The sequence below is a fragment of the Erythrolamprus reginae genome, chromosome Z (genome assembly GCF_031021105.1).
Source record: "Erythrolamprus reginae isolate rEryReg1 chromosome Z, rEryReg1.hap1, whole genome shotgun sequence".
In the NCBI taxonomy this organism is placed as follows: Eukaryota; Metazoa; Chordata; class Lepidosauria; order Squamata; family Dipsadidae; genus Erythrolamprus; species Erythrolamprus reginae.
This window is the reverse complement of record NC_091963.1, coordinates 152,578,052-152,600,945: the sequence shown is the minus strand read 5'-3', so window position 1 is coordinate 152,600,945 and position 22,894 is coordinate 152,578,052. Positions and strand designations below refer to the sequence as shown.

The 22,894-nt window shown below is 54.3% G+C and overlaps 1 protein-coding gene and 1 long non-coding RNA gene across 2 annotated transcripts; one reads left to right on the top strand and one right to left on the bottom strand.

The window, feature by feature from the left end:
* Positions 1–989: 989 nt before the first annotated feature.
* Positions 990–19,994, bottom strand: LRCH4 (leucine rich repeats and calponin homology domain containing 4). Its single transcript, XM_070767253.1, has 5 exons — positions 19,738–19,994; positions 2,275–2,419; positions 2,046–2,172; positions 1,283–1,388; positions 990–1,168 (listed from the first exon to the last, which is right to left on the bottom strand). The coding sequence occupies exons 1-5, from the start codon at positions 19,928–19,930 to the stop codon at positions 1,005–1,007; spliced, it is 735 nt and encodes a 244-aa protein (XP_070623354.1). The 5' UTR covers positions 19,931–19,994; the 3' UTR covers positions 990–1,004.
* On the top strand, positions 17,506–19,149 carry LOC139153119 (uncharacterized). Its single transcript, XR_011556764.1, has 3 exons — positions 17,506–17,646; positions 17,951–18,099; positions 18,276–19,149. It is a non-coding gene; the product is annotated as an uncharacterized lncRNA (long non-coding RNA).
* Positions 19,995–22,894: the final 2,900 nt, after the last annotated feature.

The following is a 22,894-nucleotide window of genomic DNA, read 5'->3' as shown; positions in this document are numbered from 1 at the left end:
CATTGCAAATTCACCCGGCCCTATGTTTACAAAGATGAAATCCAGTTGAATCACTTATCAGTGTGTGCTTCTGGCTTTAGGGTTTCTGCAACAAACTGTAATAAGACAGGTGGGAAAGAAGGAGCCTGAGGCTTTCTCTGGGGCAGCGGAGGGAGGGAAGGGGGGCTGCCCTCTTTTCGAGGCGCAGTTGTTACACCTTGCGAGGGAAAAGTGCTGCACTTCCTGCAGGGGTCTTTCTTGACTGCTTTGCCTTCTGGGCTGGGATTAGACCCCTGGCAGAGGAGCAGCCCAAGCAGCCCCCTTTCTCCCCCCCCCCCCGTCCCCAGGTGGCTGGCGGGAATGAAGGCCTCGGATAAGGGAGGGGCAGGCGCTGTTTCGACAGGGTGCAAAGCTCACCATTTGCTCTTAAGCCAGTGGCTTTGGCATTAAAGTTTGTTTTGAGGCTGTGGGACCCTTGTTTTATTCTGGACCCCCTTTGAGTGCCACCTTTGTGGCAACTTCACCTGAGGAGCCTGAAAACCAGAGGGGCTGACCGCGCAGTTTCCTTTTATTCCGAAGGCCAGTGGGGGGCTTCCCCATTTCTTATTTAATCAGAGTTTATTGCTTATCACACGCAAGAGCCTCGCTGAGCAGTGGATGGAGTGCAGTTTGGCAGATCGAATCTCGCCCCCGGCTCAAGATGGACTCAGCCTTCCGTCCTTCCGAGGGGGGTCAAGTGAGGACCCAGACGGTTGGGGGCAAGAGGCTGGCTCTCTGCATAAACCGCTTAGAGGGGGCTGTAAAAGCACCGTGAAATGGTATATAAATCCAGATACTGAATGCAAATGCTTCTGCAATTGGTGTCTCTCTCTTCAGCCAATTCTTTCCTCATTTAAATTCCTTTTCCTCCTCCTCCTCCTCCTCCTCTTCTGGGCCCGCAGACCCCCAGCCTCTGTCCTCAAAGCAGCCTGGGATTAGCCAGGGTGGGGTGGGGTGGGGCAGGCCCTGGGGAAAGGCCCAGGCTCTCAGCCAAATGGAGGCGGCCACCCTACCTGAGCAGGTGGGAACTGCAGGGGGTTGTTCTCCAGCAGGAGGCACTGCAGCTGTCGCAAGTGGCGGAAGCTGACCGGAAGGCGCGCGACCAGGTTGCAGGAAAAGTCCAGCCGCACCAGCGGAAGGTCAGCCAATTCTGCAAAGGCACAAAGGGGGGGCGGGGGGCGTTGGAAAGGCTCGGGGGGGGGGGCAGCCGGTGCCCCCAATGAAGCGACTCGACCCGGAGATGCCAGCTGGCCGAACCGCTGACCTTCAGGCAGGACGGTGATCTGATTCCGGCGGACGTTGAGATCCCGAAGACACTCCAGGCCCCCCAGGCTCCCCGGCAGGGACCGCAGGTCATTGCTGCTGACATCCTGGACAGGAAGGGACAAAGGGAACCGAGTGAACCCCCTGCGTGTCCCCCCCCGTGCCCCCCAAAACAGAGGCTGCTGATAGGAAGAGCCACTCCGAAGACCCCTGTGAAGCTGTTAGTGCTCTGTACGTAACAGGCTGGGTTTGGCAATGCTTGTACGTATTGAGGTACTGTGGCTTTAAGAGTTAGCGTTGGAAATGACCACAAGAGGGAGCCAGAAGCGTGATTCTTTCCCTCTGCTCTCACGCCTCTCTATTCATTATTGCTGATTCGCGGTGACTGCTGTAGTAAGAACTATGGGTTTGATAATAGTTTATGTATTTGTAAGATGTACAAGTAGGACGTGTGATGTTATTATGTATTGAGAGTTATTGACTGGTATGATTGTGCCTGGACCGTTTAACTTGACCTCGGCATTTGCTAAAGTAATTAACATTTTATATGCTTTAATGTATCTGGTTTGTGTGACTGGACTCATCCCTCCCGAGTCTCTGCTGGAATCCCACGTTTCCCTTGTGCGTGTGTCCTTGATCACTCAGGGGTCACTCTGCACACTCCTTAACAGGAGCCCCTCCCTCGAGCCCCCCGCCCATCATTGCCTCTTCCGGCCAGCCACCCACCCAGCCACCCGTCCTCCCTCTGCAGCCAGGAAACTCACCAGCTGGCGAAGGCCGCCGAGGGAGCCGATGTCCTCGGGCAAGGAGGTCAGTTTGTTGTTGCTGGCGATGAGGACTTTGAGGGGCAGGCGGCAGAGGCAGGCGGGCAGGGCGGAGATCTGGTTGCGGCTGACGGGGGGAAGGCAGGCAAGGTGGGTGAGGGGGCCCCCAGCCCAGCCGCCGCTTGCTCCCTCTGCCCTCCGCCCCAGGCCGCCTCCCATCGCCGAGTACCTGACGTTGAGGTGTGTGAGAGCCTGGAGGTTGGCAATGGCCGGAGGGAGGCTGCGCAGGCAGTTGTGGTAAAGGCTCAGCCCTTCCAGGGACATCAGGTGGCAGGCGTCTTCAGGCACTTCGGCAAAGCGGTTCCGCGAGAGATCTGTGCGGGAGGAGAGGGCTCAGACCCCTGGAATCCTTCCTGGGGGCGGCTGCTGACGGGGACAGGGACCCCCAGGGGACGGTGCCCTACTGTGACTAGGCCCCCCTCATTCCCCGAGTCACTCGGTGGGGCCACGGAGCAGGCAGGCAGGGGGCAGTGGGGGGGTAGGCAATGCCAAGAGGGTCTGCAATAAATCCTTGGTTTAAGGACCGGGGAGGGGGGGAGAAGGAATCACACTTACTGCACGTAGACTAATAGACTATTTATGGGACGGTCTCCTGCCACGAAACCTCCCACAGACCAATAAGGGCCCACAGAGGTGGCCTCCCCCAGGTCTCGTGGACTAAGCCATGACCCGACTCTTTGGAATCAACACCCTGCCCCAAGGTCCGTGCATTCAAATACAATTAAATTTAAGAGTTAAATCTAAAAACCAATTTAAAATACACTCGTATCCATTCAGTCAACAAACCCACCAAACATTTTTCGGCCATGGGGCTGAGATCAATGACCCCGAGCTTGGCAGCATAAATGCGTCTTATGACTCTTGCGGAAGGCGAGGAGGGTGGGGGCAGGATGAATCTTTGGGAGGAGCTGATTCCAGAGGGCCGGGCCCCCCACAGAGAAGGCCCTTCCCCAGGGCCCCGCCAAGCGACATTGCCTGGCTGACGGGACCTGGAGAAGGCCGACTCTGTGGGGCCTGACCGGTCGTGGGGATTCGTGCGGCAGGAGGCGGTCCCGGAGATAATCTGGCCTGATGCCACGCAGGGCTTTATAGGTCATGGCCAACGCTTTGAATTGCGTCCAGAAACCAATTGGCAGCCAATGAAGTCCGCGTAGTGTTGGAGAGACATGGGGACGTCTAGGGAGGCCGATGACCGCAGGCGCGGCTGCGTTTCACACAATTTGTAGTTTCTGAACGCTCTTCGGCGGTGGCTCCATTTGGGCAGCATAAAAAGTAGTAAATAAATAAACTGTCCAATTCTCCCTCCCCCCTTTTTTTGCCGACTTTTGGTCCTGGGCGTTTGTGAGTTTCCGGCACTTTCCAGCCATCATCTTTGGGGGCTGGGGGTTTTTTTTGGGGGGGGAGGAGGGTATTTTTTGTTTCTGTGCATGCGCAGCCACGCGGCCTGTGAGAAAGCGAATTGGGGGGCGAACACCCCCCCCCCCGCCCCAAACCCTCCACTCCCCAAAGGCAAACCTCCCTGATCTCCAAGGAAAGGGACCCCAATGCAGGTTTTCTTTGGGGGGGGGCATTGAGAGAATGGCAGCTGGTAGCACGGAGCCAGCCACCCCCACCCCTATTCCCAACCTGAACAATAGGGACAAGACCGGCTGCCCCACGTGACCTTCCCTGGACACAGATGGTCACTTGTCAGGCCGGCCCAGGGGGGGAGGGGGTCAAGGACACTCCAGGCAATCTTCACAAGGAGCCCCCCCCCTCCCTCCCCCAGTACGAGAACATGTAGACCATCATTTAGCATAGAAATCCTATTATTATTATTATTATTATTATTATTATTATTATTATTATTATTATTATTTCCCTGGCAGCCCTCAGAACCTAAGAACCTAAGAAGAGTCCTGCTGAATGGGGCCAAAGCCCATGGAGTCCAGCCTTCTGTGTCCCCCAGGGGCCCCCCTATTGTCCATGGGGATCTTGAGCAGAAAGAGAAGGCAAGACCCTCCTTTTCCCTGGACCCCCAACAAATGGGACCCCAGGGGAACCCTGCCTGCCTCCACCCACATAGAGGCGGCACTTGGACACCCATTTCAATAACCACCTATGATACACTCGGCATCCCTGAATCTGTCTCATCCTGCCTTGAAGCTCTTCAGGCTGACAGCTGTCACGGCCTCTCCTGGAAGGGAATCCCATCAACCAAGGACCCTCTGGGGGAAGAAATATCTCCCTTGATTTGTCCTCACTTTCTGACCTCTGAGCTTTAGGGAGGGCCCCCTCCTCCTCATATTGTGTGATAGAGAAAATATTGTGCATGATTTTATACCCTTCGATCAAGCCCCCCCTTCAACACCGTCTTCCAAGGCTGGGGCTGGGGAGACCGAGGGGTTGCAACCTGGTTTCCTAAGGGAGGGGCTCCATTTCCTTCATCATTATTCCTCTTGCCCCTTTCTCCCACCGTTTCCAGAAGCCCAGGGTGGGGGTTTCCCAAGCCCCCCTGGGAGACTGATGCTGGGGGGGGACCCCCCCCACGTTCCCTGATCTTCTTCCTGTCCGGCTTCCTTTACTGACCGCAGAGGCAAGAGGCAGCTTCGGCCTTCAGCCCAGAGACTCAAGGTGGACAGGGGGGCTCCAGACCAGCACCTTCATCAATGCTGGGCAGCCCCCCCTCCAGAGAGAGGGGGGCACTTGGGTATCCATCTCCCCCAATGTTGCCCTCCGTGTGAGGAGCCCCCCCGCAGGGCAGAGAAGCGAGAGCCCCCCCAAGCCACAGAGGAGGCCTTGGGGGTCCCAGAAGGAGGGGGACCCCTGCAGGGGATCTCAAAGCCCCACCCTGCTTTCCCTTTGGCCAGGCGGAAGAGCAGGGCCTTTTCATGGGACGGACGCCCCTCTCTGCTTCTGCCAAGGTCTCCTGGTAGGAAGCCCACTTCCGAAGGGCCCTTGGGGGACCTCCGGAGGGGGGCTTCCGTTTGCAAAAGGCCGGAGGGTCTTTGGGCTGAGCCATGACCTACGGCACGCAGAAGAAGGAGCCACGGCTGCTGGCACGCAAGTCGTGGCCCCAGTTCAGCTGGTTTCTGGCTCTCATGGAGGCACACAGGCTCTGGGGGGGGGGCATTTCAGCCTCCGGGGGGGCCTCCAAGGGTGGGTGCTTTTGCTCCAAGGTAGGAGCCTGGGGAGCACGAAAAATCGGTGTACTGGGCCCATCAGAAGTGAGGAGCATGTGTGTGTGTGGGGAGGGGGGAGGTATGAAATATGGATGTGGGCACACACACACACCTGCAATAGTGAGCAGGCGCACTATTTTGGCCCTCCAACTGACCAGGGAAAGGCCACCGAAGGACCAGCCGGCGGGGGGGGGGGGGGCTCCCCCAAAAGACCCATGTTCACGGGGGGGGGGGACGGGGGGGTGTATTTCTCTCAGGGGCTGCCCCAAAGAAGAGGGAGTCAAGCTATTCTCCAAAGGGCAGAACAAGAAGCGATGGGTGGAAACTAAACAAGGAGAGAAGCAACTTAGAACTCAGGAGAAATTTCCTGACACTCAGAACAATTAATCAGTGGAACAGAAGTTGCCTCCAGAAGTTGTGAATACTCCAACACTGGAAGTTTTTAAGAAGACGTTGGATCGTCATCTGTCTGACATTTTGTAGGTTTTTCTGCCTAAGCAGGGGTGGTGGTGGACTAGAAGACCTCGAAGGTCCCTTCCGACCTTCTTCTTCCTCCTCCTCCTCTTCTCCTTCTCTTCCTTCTTCTTCTCCTCCTCCTTCATCATCATCATCATCTTCTTCTGCTGCTGCTCCTTCTTCTCTTCCTTTTCTTCTCCTCCTCCTCCTTCCCCTTCTCTTCCTCCTCCTCCTCCTTCTCCTCCTCCACCTCCTTCTCTTTCTTCTTCATCATCTTCTTCTGCTCCTTCTCCTCCTTTCTTCTCCTCTTTCTCTTCCTTCTTCATCATCTTCTTCTGCTCCTTCTCTTCCTTCTTCTCCTCCTCCTTCCCCTTCTCTTCCTCCTCCTTCTCCTTCTCCACCTCCTTCTCTTCCTTCTTCTTCTTCATCTTCTCCTCCTCCTCCTTCTTCTTCATCATCATCTTCTTCTGCTCCTTCTTCTCTTCATTCTTCTTCTCCTTCTCCTCTTTCTCTTCCTTCATCATCATCTTCTTCTCCTCCTTCTCTTCCTTCTTCTCCTTCTTTCTTCTCCTCCTCCTTCTCCTTCTCTTCCTTCTTCTTCTTCTCTTCTCCTCCTCCTTCTCCTCCTCCTCCTCTTCCTTGTTCTTTTTCTTCTTCTCCTCTTCCTCCTCCTCCTCCACCTCCTCCTTCTATTCTTCTCTTCCTCCACCTCCTTCTCTTCCTTCTATTTCTCCTCTTCCTTCTTCATCTTCTTCTTCTTCTCCTCCTCTTTCTTCTTCATCATCATCTTCTGCTCCTTCTTCTCTTCATTCTTCTTCTCCTTCTCTTTCTCTTCCTTCATCATCATCTTCTTCTGCGCCTTCTCTTCCTTCTTCTCCCTCTTTCTTCTCCTCTTTCTCTTCCTTCTTCATCATCATCATCATCTTCTCCTCCTTCTCTTCCTCCACCTCCTCCTTCTCTTCCTTCTTCATCATCTTCTTCTCCTCCTTCTTCTTCTCCTCCTCCTTCTCTTCCTTCTTTTTCTTCTCCTCCTCCTCCTCTTCCTTCTCCTTCTCTTCCTTCATCATCATCATCTTCTGCTGCTGCTGCTCCTTCTCTTCCCTTTCTTCTTCTTCTCCTCTCCTTCTCTTTTTCTTCTCCTTCTCCTTCTTCTCTTCCTTCTTCTCTTCCTTCTTCTCCTCCTCCTCTTCCTTCTTCATCATCATCATCTTCTGCTGCTCCTCTTCCTTCTTCTTCTTCTTCTCTTCCTCCTCCTCTTCCTTCTTCTTCTCCTCCTCCTCTTTTCCTTCTCTTCCTTCTTCTTTTTCTTCTTCTCCTCTTCCTCCTCCACCTTCTTCCTTCTTCTCCTCCTTCTCTCCTCCTCCTTCTCCATCATCATCATCAACTTCTGCTGCTGCTGCTCCTTCTCTGCCTTTTCTTCTCCTCCTCCTCCTTCTCCTCCTCCTTCTCCTCTTCTTTCTTCTTCTCCTCCTCCTCCTTCATCATCATCTTCTGCTGCTGCTCCTTCTCCTCCTTCTCCTCCTCCTCCTTCTCTTCCTCCTCCTCTTTCTTCTTCTTCTCTTCCTCCTCCTCTTTCTTCTTCTCCTCCTCCTCCTCCTTCTCTTCCTTCTCCTCCTCCTCCTCCTTCTTCTCTTCCTCCTTCTCTTCCTTCTTCTTCTCTTCCTCCTCCTTCTTTTTCTTCTTCTTCTCCTCCTCCTCCTTCTCTTCCTTCTTCTTCTCCTCCTCTTCCTTCTCCTCCTCTTCCTTCTCCTTATTAATAATAATAATAATAATTATTATTAATAATAATAATTATTATTATTATTTATTTATTTACGCTCATGTTTTACTTGGCCCAGGCCAGCCTTGGAGGAGCCCAGGCAGCTACGACTGACCGGAAGGGGAATGACCGATAAAGGAAACCTATGTCATGGTCCAATGGCCGTTGAACGTGGAACCGAATGCAGGCAGCCAAAGGGTGGGGTGGAGGGTTCAGGCAAGGTCTGGGCTTCGGGGCCTACAAGCCTCTGGGTCATCTCCCCCACCCCGACCCCAGTGCCTGTCCTCTGCCCCCCCTTCCCCTGCGGTCCAGCCTCTTAACAGGAAACCCCCCCCGAACAGCTGCTTCAGGACAACCCAAGAACTGGCCAGAAGGCCCCCGGGCAGCCATGAGGACTGGAAACCTGATTTTCCAAGGTCGACCTCTGGCCCATGCAGGCAATTCCAGCACATACGGCCAAAGAATGTGGCTCAAAGTGCCGCACCACCGCACTCGTTTCACATGCTAGTAAAGTCACGCATAAAATTCCGCAAGCCGGGCTCCAGCGGTGTGTGGACCGAGAGCTGCCAGAAGCACCGGCAGACCAGATGGTCAAACAGGCGACACTCAAGGAGGCAGGCACAATAATACAGGAGGATCTGGACAGGCCTGAACAAGGGGGGGGGAAGTGAGGTGCTACATTTAGGCAAGAAAAGCAGAATGCCCAGGTACAGCACAGGTGGTGCCTTGCTCAACAGTGGAACCTGTGAGAGGGACCTTGGAGTCCGAGTGGACGGCCCTTTGAATAGGAGCCAGCCGTCGGCAGCAGCTGCATTGACAGAAGGAGAGAATCAAGGTCAGACGAGACCCTTTTATAAGGCCACACTTGGAACCCTGCGTCCAGTTTTGGAGGTTGAGACTCTAGAAAGAGGGCAGAGAAGAGCCACAAAGAGGATGAGGGGATAATTGGAGGATAAAACCTATTTATTTATTTATTTATTGGATTTGTGTGCCGCCCCTCTCCGCAGACTCGATGAAGAACGGCTGCAGGAACCGGGCCTGGCTAGTTTGATGGAAAGAAGGGCCAGGGGAGACAGGAGAGCAGCCTTCCAGTATCTCAGGGCTGGCCCCAAAAGAGGAAGGAGTCAACCTATTCTCCAAAACACCTGAGGGCAGAACAAGAAGCAACGGGTGGAAACTAAACAAGGAGAGAAGCAACTTAGAACTTCAGAGAAACTTCCGGACAGTCAGAAGGGTTAATCAGTGGGTCAGAAGTGGCCTCCAGAAGTTGTGAATGCTCCCAACAGGGAAAGTTCGTAAGCAGAGGTTGGAGAACCCTCTATCTGAAGTTAGGTAGGGTTTCCTGCCCAAGGGGGGGCTGGACTAGAACATCTCCAAGGTCCGTTCCAACTGTCGCTGTTGTTTTTGTTATTATTTTGGAATTAAGATTGTCGGAAGAAATACCAACAACCTCGGAGACGCCGGTGGTTCCACTCTAAGGGAAGAACGTGAAGAGGAACTAAAGGTGGAGGAGGAGGGTGCAGAAGTTGGCTTGAAACTTAACAAGAAGAAAACGGAGATCATGGCATCCGGCCTTCTCGACTCCTGGCAAGTAGAGGGAGGCAGGGGCAGGTTTGGCTTCCCTGGCCACCAACACGGCGACTGCAGCCGAGGAATCGAAAGAGGCCGGATCCCGGGGCCGAAAGCTACAGCAAGTGTAGACAGCATGCGAAAAAGAAGAGGCACCCCCCCACACACACACAACAAAAGTGTGTATAGCGAAGGCTTCGGTTCTGGGGGGGTCTCGATGGGTCGGACACAACTTCACAACTCACAACCACCAGCAGCCCAGACGACAGGGGGACTCTGCCTGCCAAAATTGGGCGCTTCTGAGCAGGGGCCAGGGTCTGGGGGGGGCAGCTACTTCCCCATTTCCACTGCGTGTGTGTGTGTGTGTGTGTGTGTGAGGGGGGCTGTGGGGAGGAGGGGGCAGAGAAGGGGGGGCTGCAAGCGGATCCTCCCCAGCTGCGCAGATTATTTCACAGCTGCCCCACCAAGATCACAACCCAGAAGCTGCAGCAGCTGCCCCTCCCCCACCCCCCCAGCCTTGACCCCCCCCCCGCGCACCCAGTCAGGATATCGTGGGGGAGGGGGCAAGGGGGGGAGCAACCCAGCCTAAAAATAGCGGCCAGATGGCGTCCTTCTGGGATAAAAGGAGGGGAGCGGCCGGAGTGACAGAGGGAAAACAGCAGTGGGCCTTGGAAGGGGCTGGACGGCAAGACCCCTTCACCTGGGGGACACATTCTGAGTGCGGGGGGGGGGGGGGGGCTACAGAGCGAGGGTCCAGAACTGGCTCAATACAACCGGCCAAGCGCTTGTGCCAGCTCCCCCCTCCCACAAGGGCATCAAAGCCCCCTTGGAGGCCTTGTGAAAACAGCCCAAGGGTCCTGGGAGTCTTCCTGACTCTGTGGGTGAAGAGCAGTGGCCCAGAGACCCCTAGGGAGAGAGACCCGAGGGGGCCCTGGGCAGGGAGAACGGAGGAGGAGACCCAGCAGGGAGGGGGGAAGGGAGGGGGCTCAGAACGGACCCTGGGGGGGGAGCCTGTCTCGTCCGAGTAGATGGACACTAGACTGGGCACTCTGGCCGGACCAGGCGGGCAAGGCTGAGGCCATTTTGCAGGATGGCACGAGACCCCCACCCCCACCACTGTGGCACTTGTAGGGCGGAGGGCATTCCTTGCCCACCCAAAACTTCAGATCCAATGGGGACTCCCCCCCTCCCCAAACTGTGGGGCCCTGTGTTGCCACGGACTGGAATGGAATTCCTCCCCAAATGAGAACCAGCTGGCACCCCCCCCCCAGAGCCCCCCCTGAAGGCTGCTGGCTGCTGCCCAGGGTGGGTGGGGGGAGGCTGCCCCTCTGTCCAGGGCGTCTGGGGCTCCGGTTTTTGCCCCCAAAGGCCAGCATCCTCTGGGCAAAGATGAGGGAGGGGGGCGGCTGAGGGGGGTCTTGCCCAGAGGACCAGGCAGCTGGTCTTTCTTTGAAGGCCTCTCGCTTCTGGTGGCAGGACCTTTTTCAGCTGACCGGAGGGATTTCACAAGAAGCTAAGGAGAGCCCTGCTGAGTGCGGCCAAAGCCCCTCAGTCCAGCATTCTGTGCCCCCCCACCCCAATTGTCCTTGGGGGTCTCGAGCAGAAAGCGAAGGCAAGACCCTCCCTTTCCCTGGACCCCCAACCAATGGCGAAATGGTTTCGTCCTCGTGCTCCTTCCACTGTTCCCGTCCTGGAGGTGGGCAGCCCAGCCGACCCCTGCGAGCGGAGGGGGAGGCGAGAGGGGCCTCCGTGGGGCATCGGCCTCTCCGAAGGTGGGGGGGAACAGCCCAGCCCCTCAGTTGGGACAACTTTGCCCCCCTCAAGACCCATGGGGCTGCCAGGGACCCCCAACGGCTTCCTTCCCGGCAGCGCTGGACAGGAAGGCAGGAGGTTGCCGCCGGCCACTTGAGGAGAGAAACGAGAGGCCTTTTTATCAGCACCGGGTCCAGGTCTGAATTTGTGGAAAATTCGAAGCTTGCCGACAGCATGGGCCTCCCCAGCCCCCGAACGAAGGAGCCCCTTCCCCATTCCTCCAAGCCACACAGCGGCCCCCTTCCCATTTACGGCGAGAGAACCAGAACAAACTCTCACAGTTGGGAGGCAGCCTCAGAAAGACGGAAGTCTCTGGATGTGGGGGAGCTGGACCCCCCCCCCCCCGGCGGCCTGGCTCTCTTTGCTCCTATTGGGGACACAGGACCGTTTATACGCACACGCACAGAAAGAGTTGGGAGGGACTCTGTCCTGTAGGTCATCTGGTCCAGGAGTCCCCAACGTTGGCCACTTTATGACCTGTGGACTTCAACTCCCAGAGTTCCTCAGCCAGCAAAGGTCCAGAAGTCTTAAGAGTGGCCAAGGCTCTCAAGGAGCATTTCAGGTTTATCATCACCCCACCCTATATTTCCATGCGCTTCAACTGTGAGGAGTGGTCAAGAGAGGGGTCTTTGAAAACCTCCTGGTATAGTAGTAACACTAAGGCAACCTGAGCAGGGAAGTGGGATTGTAAAAGATTCTATCACTAGTCATTTCTGTGACTAAAGGAACAACTAACAAAACGAATTGTCCCCCTTTGTTTGTTTTGTGTGAGTCAGGGGTTAGGGGTGCGAGGGTCTTCAAACCTGGCAGGCTTAAGGCTTGTGCCCGCCACTCCCATTTCTGAGCTAGCACAACTGGCGGAGGAATTCTGGGAGTTGGAGTCCACAAGTCTTGAAGCTCTCAAGTTTGACGTTTGTAAAAAGTGCACATGGTTGTAAACAGTGCACATGGTTGTAAAAAGTATTCTGCTACACTGGTATTTTATTGAACAATGCAATGCTACACCATTTGGTTCAGAATACACTTTTTCCCTTGTTTTCCCCCTCTAAAATCCAGGTGCGTCTTATACACCAAAGTCCGGTCTGATGCCACGTGGGGCTTTGTAGGTCATAACCAACACTTTGAATCAGGTCCGGAAACCAATTGGCAGCCAACGCAGCCCACGGAATGTTGGAGAAACACCGGCCTGTCCGGCCAGGCCCATGACCGCTCGCGCACAATTGGTAGTTTCCGAACACTCTTCCAAGGGCAGCCCCAGGTAGAGAGCGCTGCAATAGTCCAGCCTCGAGGTGCTGAGGGTTTTGTGGGGAGGCGTGGGGCAGGCGGCCTGCTTCCTGTCTCCGGCGTGGCAGGTGGCTGCGGTGGTGCTTGTGCCCCCCCCCCCCGTGGCTTTGGCATCGGAGCACCTGGCGAGTGGGCGGAGGCTTCGCGGCACAGCCCCTCTGCTTCTGAGCTGCCGCCATTTCCTCTGCTGATAAGGCCGCACCGGAAGGGTGGTGCGCATCGAGCCATAAACACTTTTGTTGCATAGTGTGACTCCAATCAGTGCGAATCACACCCTTGGGGCTTGTGCAACGGGGTGGGGCACATTCTTCCCCCAAACGGCTCCATTCTGCCACGCACCGGGCAGCACCCGTGGCCCAGAGACGAACAGGGGGCCTGGCTGGGGACCCCGTCTCGTAAGAACCCCAGAAGAGCCCTGCTGAGTGGGGCCAAAGCCCACCGAGTCCAGCCTCCTGTGTCCCAGTGGCCCCCCAAACTGTCCATGGGGATCTTGAGCAGAAAGAGAGGGCAAGACCCTCCCTTTCCCCTGACCCCCAACAAATGGGACCCCCGGGGAACCCTGCCTGCCTCAACCCACATAGAGGCATCGGCACTTGGCCATCCGTTTCAATAAGGGAGGGAAGGAAGGAAGGAAGGAAGGAAGGAAGGAAGGAAGGAAGGAAGGAATAAAGATAAGAACCTAAGAAGGGCCATGCTGAATGGGGCCAAAGCCCATGGAGTCCAGCCTTCTGTGTCCCACAGTAGCCCCCCAGTTGCCCATGGGGATCTTGACCCTCCCTTTCCCTTGACCCTCAACCAATGGTACTCAAGGGAACCCTGCCTGCCTCAACCCACATAGAGGCATCGGCACTTGGACATCCGTTTCAATCACCACCTATTACACTTGGCATCCCTGAGTCTGTCTCATCCTGCCTTGAAGCTCTCCAGGCTGACAGCTGTCACGACCTCTTCAGTCTCTTGATTGAAGCGGGCCCCCTCGGCCCCACCCCTTTTCTTTTGGGGGGGTGGACAAGCACCCATTAAAAACGGGAGAGTTATATCGCCCTCCCCAACCCGAGGCTCTTCTCCCCACGGGTGGGCTCAGCTGGAAACTGGGCAGGAAGAGGAGGAGGAAGAGGAAGAAGTAGTGGAGGAAGAGGAGGAGGAAGATGAGAAAGACGTGGAAGAGGAAGTGGAGGAGGAAGGTGGAAGAGGAGCAAGAGGAGGAAAAAGAGGAGGAAGAGAAAATGGAGAAGTGGAAGAAGAGGAGGAGGAAGACAAGAAAGAGGAGGAAGAGGAGGAGGAAAAGAAGGAGGAAGAGGAGGTGGAAGAGGAGCAAGAGGAGGAGAAAGAGGAAGAGAAGGAAAAGGAGGAGGAAGTGAAATAGGAATAGGAGGAGGAAGAAGAGATGGAAGAGGAGGAGGAAGAGGAGGAAAAGAAGGAGGAAGAGGAGGAGCAGGAGGAGCAAGAGGAGGAGCAAGAGGAGCAAGAGGAGGAGAAAGAGGAAGAGGAAGAAGAGGAGGAGGAAAAGAAGGAAGAGGAGGAGGAAAAGAAGGAGGAAGAGGAGGAAGAGGAAGAGAAGGAAAAGGAGGAGGAGGAAGAGGAATAGGAGGAAGAAAAGGAGGAGGAAGGAGGAGGAGCAAGAGGAGGCGAAAGAGGAAGAGAAGGAAGAGGAGGAAGAGAAAGAGGAAGAAGAGGAGGAACATGAGGAGGAGTAAGAAAAGGAAAAAGAAGAGGAGGAGGAAGAGAAAGAGGAGGAATAGAAGGACGAGGAAGAGGAAGAGAAAGAGGAATAAGAGGATGAAGAGGAGAAGGAAAAAGAGGAGGAGAAAGAGGAAGAGAAGGAAAAGGAGGAGGAAGTGAAATAGGAATAGGAGGAGGAAGAAGAGGTGGAAGAGGAGGAGGAAGAGGAGGAGCAGGAGGAGCAAGAGGAGGAGCAAGAGGAGCAAGAGGAGGAGAAAGAGGAAGAGGAAGAGGAAGAAGAGGAGGAGGAAAAGAAGGAAGAGGAGGAGGAAGAGGAGGAGGAAAAGAAGGAGGAAGAGGAGGAGCAAGAGGAGCAAGAGGAGGAGGAAGAAGAAGAGGAAGAGGAAGAAGAGGAGGAGGAAAAGAAGGAAGAGGAGGAGGAAAAGGAGGAAGAGGAGGAAGAGGAAGAGAAGGAAAAGGAGGAGGAGGAAGAGGAATAGGAGGAAGAAAAGGAGGAGGAAGGAGGAGGAGCAAGAGGAGGCGAAAGAGGAAGAGGAGGAAGAGAAAGAGGAAGAAGAGGAGGAACAGGAGGAGGAGTAAGAGAAGGAAAAGGAGGAAGAAGAGGAGGAGGAAGAGAAAGAGGAGGAATAGAAGGACGAGGAAGAGGAAGAGGAAGAGAAAGAGGAATAAGAGGATGAAGAGGAGGAGGAAAAAGAGGAGGAGGAAGAGGAGGAAAGGAGGAGGAACAGGTGTAAGAGAGGAGGAAGAGGAAGAATAGAAAGAAAAGGAGGAGTGAGAGAAAGAGGAAAAGGAGGAGCAAGAGGAGGAGGAAGAGGAAGAGAAGGAAAAGGAGGAGGAGAAAGAGGATTAGGAGGAGGAAAAGAAGGAGGAAGAGGAGGAGGAAGAGAAAGAGGAAGAAGAGAAGGAAGAGGAGCAAGAGGAGGAGGACTGCCCTCCTACTCTCTCTCTCTCTCTGCAGATATCTACACACACACACACACACAAACACACTCCGTCAGTTTTTCCAGTCGGTGGGAGCCAGCTGGGAAAAAACCCAGATCAGAACCTAAAATGGGAGAATGGTCCTTCTTCCCCCGGCCACTTGGCTGCTTTAGCCCCACTTGACCTCCTGACTCTCCCATTTACGGGCTCTGGATTCCTATCTTGCGGCATAGAAAGAAGTCCGAGTGGCAAGTGCGATAACAACAGCAGTAGCCTTTAGACTTATAGACGGCTTCTGTGGTGCTTCGACAGCCCTCTCCAGCCGGCTATTTGCCCCCAAGAATCGGGGTCCTCATGTGACCCACCTGGGAAGGAGGGAAGGCTGAGTCAACCTGGAGCCGGTGGTGAGATTTGAACCACTGACCTACAGCTGGCAGTCTGCTGAAGGAGCCTGCAGGGCTGCGCTCTAACCACTGGGCCACCCCGGCTCTTACAAGGGCGCTTCTTGCACTCGAATGACAGGCTCCAATCATTCAGGCCAGCTTGGACTTTGTCAACTTTTAAACTGCCCGGACTTCAACTCCCAGAATTCCTCGGCCAGCCTGATGTCCGCGACTCTTAAATGTTGATTCGGTGGAGAAACGTCACGCGAACCCTTCCGTTCAACACAAGGGTGCAGCCAGGATGTCGTATCACGGCTCGCAGAACAAATCAGAGTTAGACGAATTAATGGAACTAACGTGACCTGAGAAATCATAATGTGGGTTTGTGTTGGATGACCTCAGCCAATCCAGGTTTCACACAATGCCTGCAATTCAAACGCCACACCGAACCACAATTTAGGCTCCCTCCTTATCTCAGTTTTTCCTTCTTTACTTTTATCACAGGAAGGAAAGCTCCCAGGGGAAGCTAAGGGGACCGAGTCAAAAAGGGGGCAGCCGGAGGGACCCAGCAGTTTCCTCAGAAACAGACCAGCTTCAGGGTAACATCTGAACATAGATCAGATGCAGGAGGAGACGACGCAGAGCCGCTTACGTCTGGCTAGTCAGAGGCCACTTTCCACATGGGCTTCTGAACCCTGATTTGTGCCAGCCGTGGCCTGGTGTGATTGGCAAGGCCCTGGGGGCCCCTTGCCGGAGGACAGAGCGGAGCAAACCCAGGCCTGGGGGCCCTAAGGATCTGGGGGGCCATCCGTACTCTGTTTCTGGAGGGAGGAAAGAGCTGAAGTCCTGCAGCCCCAGCTGACGGTCAGCAGCTCTTCCCGCCCACCCCGGGAGTGAAACAAGGAAGTGTGCCTAATCCTAATCCGGCGATCAAATTCCTCAGCCGCTCCAATCCAAGCCAGCGCTGGGCAGTTTCGCCAGATGGGAAAACAAGAAAAACCACCTTAACATGGGTGGGTGGGTGGGTGGGTGGGTGGGGTGGAGGGGTCAGAGAAATGAGGCCCAGGCAGCCTCTCCCCTCCCACACCACCCGCCCGAGGCACAGGGTCTGGGGGCTCACAGGAGGGACGAGGGGCTTACAAATCTCCAGGTGGGGGGAGGGAGGGTGCTTGACCAGAGTCCCAGGGTCGTGAGAGAAGAGAGCCCACCCACCCCAGCCTCACATGACATCGGCCCAAAGGAAAAGGAGGGACGCCCCAGTGGCGCCAGGCTCCACGCGCCCCAAACGGCCTGGCACGAGGGACGATGGAACGGGGAGACCGTGAGCAACCAAGCAGGGGCGACACCACCACCGGGCAACCGGACAGATCCTGCATGGGGGGAGGGAGGGCACACAGGCAACAGGGGTGGTCTCTCGGAGGGAGAGATCCGATGGCAGCCCCTGTAGCCTTCAGATCACAGACAAAAAGACCCCCCCCCTTCAACTGGGCCCGCCTTCATTTTTATTATTTATATTCGTTTGCTACCCGCTGCAACAGGACTCAGAGTCTTTGGAGAGGGGGGGCATTCAAATCTAATTAATAACAACAACAAGAACAACAACAAAACAAGAACAATAATAATAATAATAATAATAAAATATATGAGGGTCGCTCAGAAAGCAATGCACCCACCCCATTTCCCCCCCAGCCTACAATAATGGTAGGAATGCGAAACTTTAGACAGACAGGAGTGCGTGTGTAAATTTTGCGTCTCTTCAGACACATAGCGTAGCTGCAGCCGTGTTTCGAAATGGCGTCTGTGAGTGACGTACGTTACAAGGAGTGTGTCGTCATTGAATTTGCCCATGCGCAGAAAGAAACTATGGGGAACATTCGCAAACGTTTGTGTGCAGTCTATGGAGAATCTGCAGTCGACAGAAGTACGGTTAGTCGCAGAAGACATTTTGAGGATGAGGAAGAGCGGATTCGCCCAGCGCAGAAATGGCTTCGTGGCCAGAACAAGGAGGGGCACCGACAGGGCGTACAGGCCCTCGTGTCTCGCTGGAGGGAGGCCACAGAACGGGACGGAGATGACGTGGGAAAATAGGGAGCGTAGAAGAAACCTCCGTCTTTCTTGCCTGCAACTTTCATTGTGTTCAATACATAATTGTTGAAGAGAAAAAAATGTGGTGCATTACTTTCTGGGCAACCCTGGTGTATTGGTTTGGGATGTTGGCCCGGCTGCCAGGGCTACCACGGGGACGGCGAAGCCCCGAAGGCGAGTAGCAACTCGGCTTAGCCCCCTGGCCACCCAGCCTGGGCCCCAAGTGCCCCCAAGGTCTCCTCCCACTGGCCCTTCCTGGCACTCGGCCTCTCGCAACCACCGAGGCAGCTTCCTTCCTTCCCGGCATCGGTCTCCCTGACAACCACAGCGATTCCTGGCGGGCAAAGAGGCTCAAAGACACAGAGACGTGGAAACAGAGAAGATTGACAGGGCAGGAAAAGACCCCCTGGTCCATCTCGCCTGCCCTGGTACTATTTCCTGTATTTTATCTAAGGATGGGTTTATATGTTTATCCCAGGCATGTTTACATTCAGTGACTGTGGATTGACCAACCAGGTCTGCTGGGAGTTCGTTCCAAGCCTCTACTACTCTTTCAGTCAAATAATATTTTCTCCCGTTGCTTTTGATCTTTCCCCCAACTAACTTCAGATTGTGCCCCCTTGTTCTTGTGTTCACTTTCCTATTAAAAACACTTCCCTCCTGGACCTTATTTAACCCTTTGACATATTTAAATGTTTCCATCCTGTCCCCCCTTTTCCTTCTGTCCTCCAGACTAGACAGACGGAGTTCATGGAGTCTTTCCTGATGAATTCCACACCAGGCGGCTCGTCCAGCTGAGCCAAGCTCGCCCCAGGGCAGAAATTGCAGGAGCCAGCAGGCCCAGTGGTTGGAGGAAGGAGGCACTGCCCTGCCAGCCTCGGGTGAGTCACTTCTCCCCAGTCAGAAGCCCGTTGTTCCTCTTTGCCGGGGGTGGGGGTGGGGAGGTCAGCCAGCTAGCCCCGTGGTCAAAACTATGCCAGCCTACTAAAAATTAAAAAATGCCTACACCAAATTATTCAGAAACCAATCGCCCTGAAGCCGGAACTATTCCTCTTAGGGATAATTAGAGAACAACTAGACGGAGAAGACAGATCCCTCCTAATTAATACGCTACTAACAGTTGTGAGAATCACAATCACACAAGCTGGAAGCCGGACCAAACTCCATCCACCTTAAACTTTATTAACGAAACATCTGAACAAAAACGACTCCTGCGCTACAGGACCAAGAAGAAGCAGAATTCCACAAAGCGTGGAATAAATGGGCCAGGTGCCCTGGGAAAACATACAAATACACAACATAAAGTCCAGGAGTCTCATTTAGTACAACCACTCCATGAATCCACAAAAGCCACTTGAAGATAAACAGAGATAAACAGAGAACGAGGACTAAAAATGCAGCACTCGGAAACCTACTGGACCCCAAATAAGCCACAGCGAGAATGAATCCAAACCCAAGATGAAAATGGCACAGACATAAAGACAGCGAAGGACCCGGAAGCTGTAGATTAATATGGTCAACACCTAAGTGGACAATAAGCCCTTTGACCGAGGGACCGAGGTGTAGGCAGAGATTTCCTTTCCTTTCCCCCTCCTCTTTCTTAAAGGTGCAATGCAACTGACAATTGCATATTCAAAGTTCCTACACACCCCCTCCCCACTTATTGTCAATAAAGATTAAAGATCCATGGCGCGGATGATGGGCACCGGAATCCTGCTGGACAAGGGCGTACGTAAGTGCACTGGTGGGCCTTCTGTCCCCTGTCCAATTGTCTTTCCTTTCTTTCACTTATCATATATATTCTCTCCCTTTCATATATCTTCCCCTCTATGTTCACTTTTACCCTTATATATAATTATTACATGTCTATTTTTCTTCCTATGTATTTGTGTATTGGACAAATGAATAAATGAATAAATAAATAAAATAAATAAGCTACAACTCCCAGGCAGTGCGGATGATGGGCACTGGAGTCCTGATGGTTAAGCTACAACTCCCAGGCAGTGCAGATGATGGGCACTGGAGTCCCGGTGGTTAAGCTGCAATTCCCATCATCCCAGGCAGCGTGGATGATGGGCAATGGAGTCCTGATGGTTAAGCTACAACTCCCAGGCAGTGCAGATGATGGGCACTGGAGTCCCGGTGGTTAAGCTACAATTCCCATCATCCCAGGCAGCGTGGATGATGGGCAATGGAGTCCTGATGGTTAAGCTACAACAACCCCCATCATCCCAAGCGGCACAAATGATGGGCACTGGAGTCCCTGTGGTTAAGCTATACAACTCCCATCATCCCAGGCGGTACGGATGATGGGCACTGCAGTCCAGGGGGCGGGGAAGCGGCGGATACCCGCTTCTTCTGAGGGGGCGGGGCACAGCAGAGGGCGTGTCGGACACAGAGTGTAACGGAGAGGGCGGGGCCTGCGGGCAGAAGAGTTCCGCTGGGGGCGTGGCCGGGGAAGGCGGGGCAAAGGGGACTTCGGAGGAGGCGGAGCAAGGGGGCGTGGCCGAGCACCTCACCCGCTTGCGTAGTGTCGCTGAGGTCCCAGCGCCGAGCGGCTCCTTCGGGGAAGCGCCTCAGCCGCCGTCCCGCCAGGCTCAGGCTGCCCGAGGCCACCGCTTCTTCCAAGGCGCGCTCAGGGCCCGGGAGAGGCCCGGGCAAGGAGGGAGAGGGCGGGGGCAGCGAGTCGGCCCCGCCCTCGCCCGCCGCCATCCCGCAGGCTCCGCTGTTTCCGCTACGGCCGTCGGGAGCCGAATGAGAGCGGGGAGGCAGAGGCAGCGAGACCCCAGCCAAAGGGGGCGGTGCCAGAAGGATAGCCTTCGCCTATGAGAGGCCGGACATGCAGAACTCGGCCAATTAGAAGAGCCCTGGCAGAGACGTTCCACGCCCAACGGCCAATCCCGTTTAAAAGCTGCCCGACTCTTCCTCCTTTTGCTCCAATCAAATGCCCGGGATGGAAGAGAACTGGGACGCTTCGGTCTGGCCAATCGCTGACGAGGGGGGCGGATTCCGCCGGATCCAACTTGCTCTGCCGACACGTGAAAACTGCTGCGCACGTGCCTCAGTCGCCCTATCGTATCCAAGGAGGCAGGTAGAGAAACGATTGGCTGAGTCGTCGAGTCGACAACGGGCGTATCGCTGCGCGTAGAATGGGGCCTCCCTCTGACGGATGGGCCGAGCGAGCTACCAATCAACAGTTGCTCGGCTCCTGGCGGCAAGCGGTTGAAAACAGAGGGAGGCGTGATCAGCCTCGATTGGGGAGAGTGGCAGCCGCCACAGCCAATCATCGGTGAAACGGTCTCTTTGTGCCTGTGCAGGGCAGCTTATCGACCAATTGGGACAAAAGGCGCCTCAGGGAGAGGCGGGCCAAACCTGTGGCAAGGCCCAGCCTCGGGAAACTGAGGGAAATTGGTGCGGCCGTGGGGTCTCCGGGGCATAAGCAGAGTGCTCCAGCCGGATATTGGCTGAATAGCCTTAGCGCCGCAGCTAAGACTGCTGAAAAGCCCCCGCTGGTTCGTCAGTGACTTGAGCAGCACTTTGCGGTTAACAACTGAGAGGAAAGTTTAAATAAGTTACCTCAAATTTCCCATGGGAAACTTTTAACGGCTCTCGGTTTTTTAAATTATTTAAATTTAAAATATTTAAATAATTTTAAATTTTTAATTATTTTTAATTATTTTTAAAATTATTTTAGAGGGTCTATTCCCATCCCACCGTTATAAATAACCCAGAACAAATGTCACCCCCCCCCCCCATGACAACCAACCAGCCCGATCAGGATTCGAATTTGGTCCCGCCGGGAGAGAGATTACTGTGTGGGCAGCCTCTCCAGATGAGCCCAAAGAATGTGGAGTTTCTCAACCTCTTGGGTCAACCGTTTTTATTTTATTTTCTATTTTATTAATTTTATGTCTTTGTTTTTTCTTTCTTTCCCTTCCTTCATTTCTTCTTTCCTTCTTTCTTTCAGAAGAGGCCGGGCAGGTCACCCAGTCCACCCCCAAACTCCAAGCAGGAGTCCCATTTTTTTTTGTCTCAAACACCGCAGGGGTCCCTGCCTGGGGAGGGGGTTGGACTGGATGTCTTCACAAGACCCCATTCCTATTGTTCACTCTTCCAGGGCTTTTAAGAGGGGTGGGCTTCCAAAGCTCCAGAATTTAATTTATTTAACTTTAATATATTGCTATAGGGTGCTGGGGGGGGTAGCACCTGTGGGGTAGGGGCATGCCGTGTCCTTTTACAGCAGCTCTTTTAGGGCAGCTCCTTCACCTTTCGTCCCCACCTGTCACTCAGTTCTCACCTGTGACTCCTAGCAGCAAGCGCAGTGGCCACACCCTGGGCAACAGGTTTGATAGGCTGGCCAAACCAGGCTGAAAGTAGCCGATGGGTCATTGACCTTCAGCGAGACTTGTCTATCCCGAGCATGTGAAGACAGATTCCGGTGGACTGAGCAGAGGAAATCTGCTAGAATAGGTCACTGGCCATGAAGGTGGTCTCTGCAGGCGATGTGGTACGCTAAGAGCACAGCAAGACACCGAAGGTGCCCTGGTCAACCATTGCGAGAATGGAAACGCTGACCGCAGGCCTCCGCTGCCTTGTGGCTGTAGCCATCATTGGAAAAGGCTCCAGGGGTAAACCTTGAGGCAAAAACTGGAGCCAGAGTCCCGGAAGCAGTTCATGTTCTGATAACTCCTGTGATGGAGCTGGAACCGACCGTGCGGGGCTTTGCCATCCCACTGGAATATTACAGAGACGTGGAGAGGGGGGGTCTGCTGCTTGGGTAACCGTCTATCCTCCACACTAACCTACCCAGGCTTCGTGCTCGGGGGAGTCCAGGGGATGATACCATGCCGCCCAATCCCGTGGGACTCAGGGTGGCTTACAACAGTAAAATAATACGATGATAAAGTGAAAGTCAAATATAAAACAGTAAGGCCCCATCGATAAAACCCCTAAACTAAACTACAATCATACACACACACATGCATACCAAACGAATTGCAATTTGGCCGTGACTAGGGGTTAATTCTCATGATCTGCCGGCAAAGCCATTATCTTCAAAATGGGGCTTGCCTCTATTCTTGACTTGTGGGGGGGGGAGGCTTTTGACTTCCCCTCCTAAACAGAGCGCCTGCCTGCTGCTGCTTTAGGCTATAATTCCCTCTGAACAATAGCTGGAAACTCTGGGTGTAACATCTAACCCAGATAATCCTCCGCATACGACCGCCTTTGAATCCAAGGTTTCCATGGCTTTATCAAGACAGTTAAGTGAGTTTTGCCCCATTTTTTATGACTTTCCCACAGTTGTTAAGTGAATCACTTCCCCCCACACCCCAAAATTGAGTGGGCAGAGGGCCTGGGAAGCCTGTAGAGAGCTGCTAGGGACTGGGAAGAGTCCTTCAGGAGTTGGGTGGCATACAAGTCCAAATCAATAATAAAGCAAAAATGCCCCCCCTTTTGTGAAAAAATGAGCGAAAAACACCCAGATTGGTTTGCCAAAACAGGTCTTTTTCCATCTCCCCAGCACCCAGGAGCTTTCTGCAGGCTCCCCTGACCCTTTGCCCAGTCCATTTTGTGAAAAAACCAGGCAAAAAACGGCACGTTTTTCACAAAAATGGGGGCTGTGTGTTCCTCCCAATTACCCCATATAGCACGACTGGAGGAGGAATTCTGGGAGTT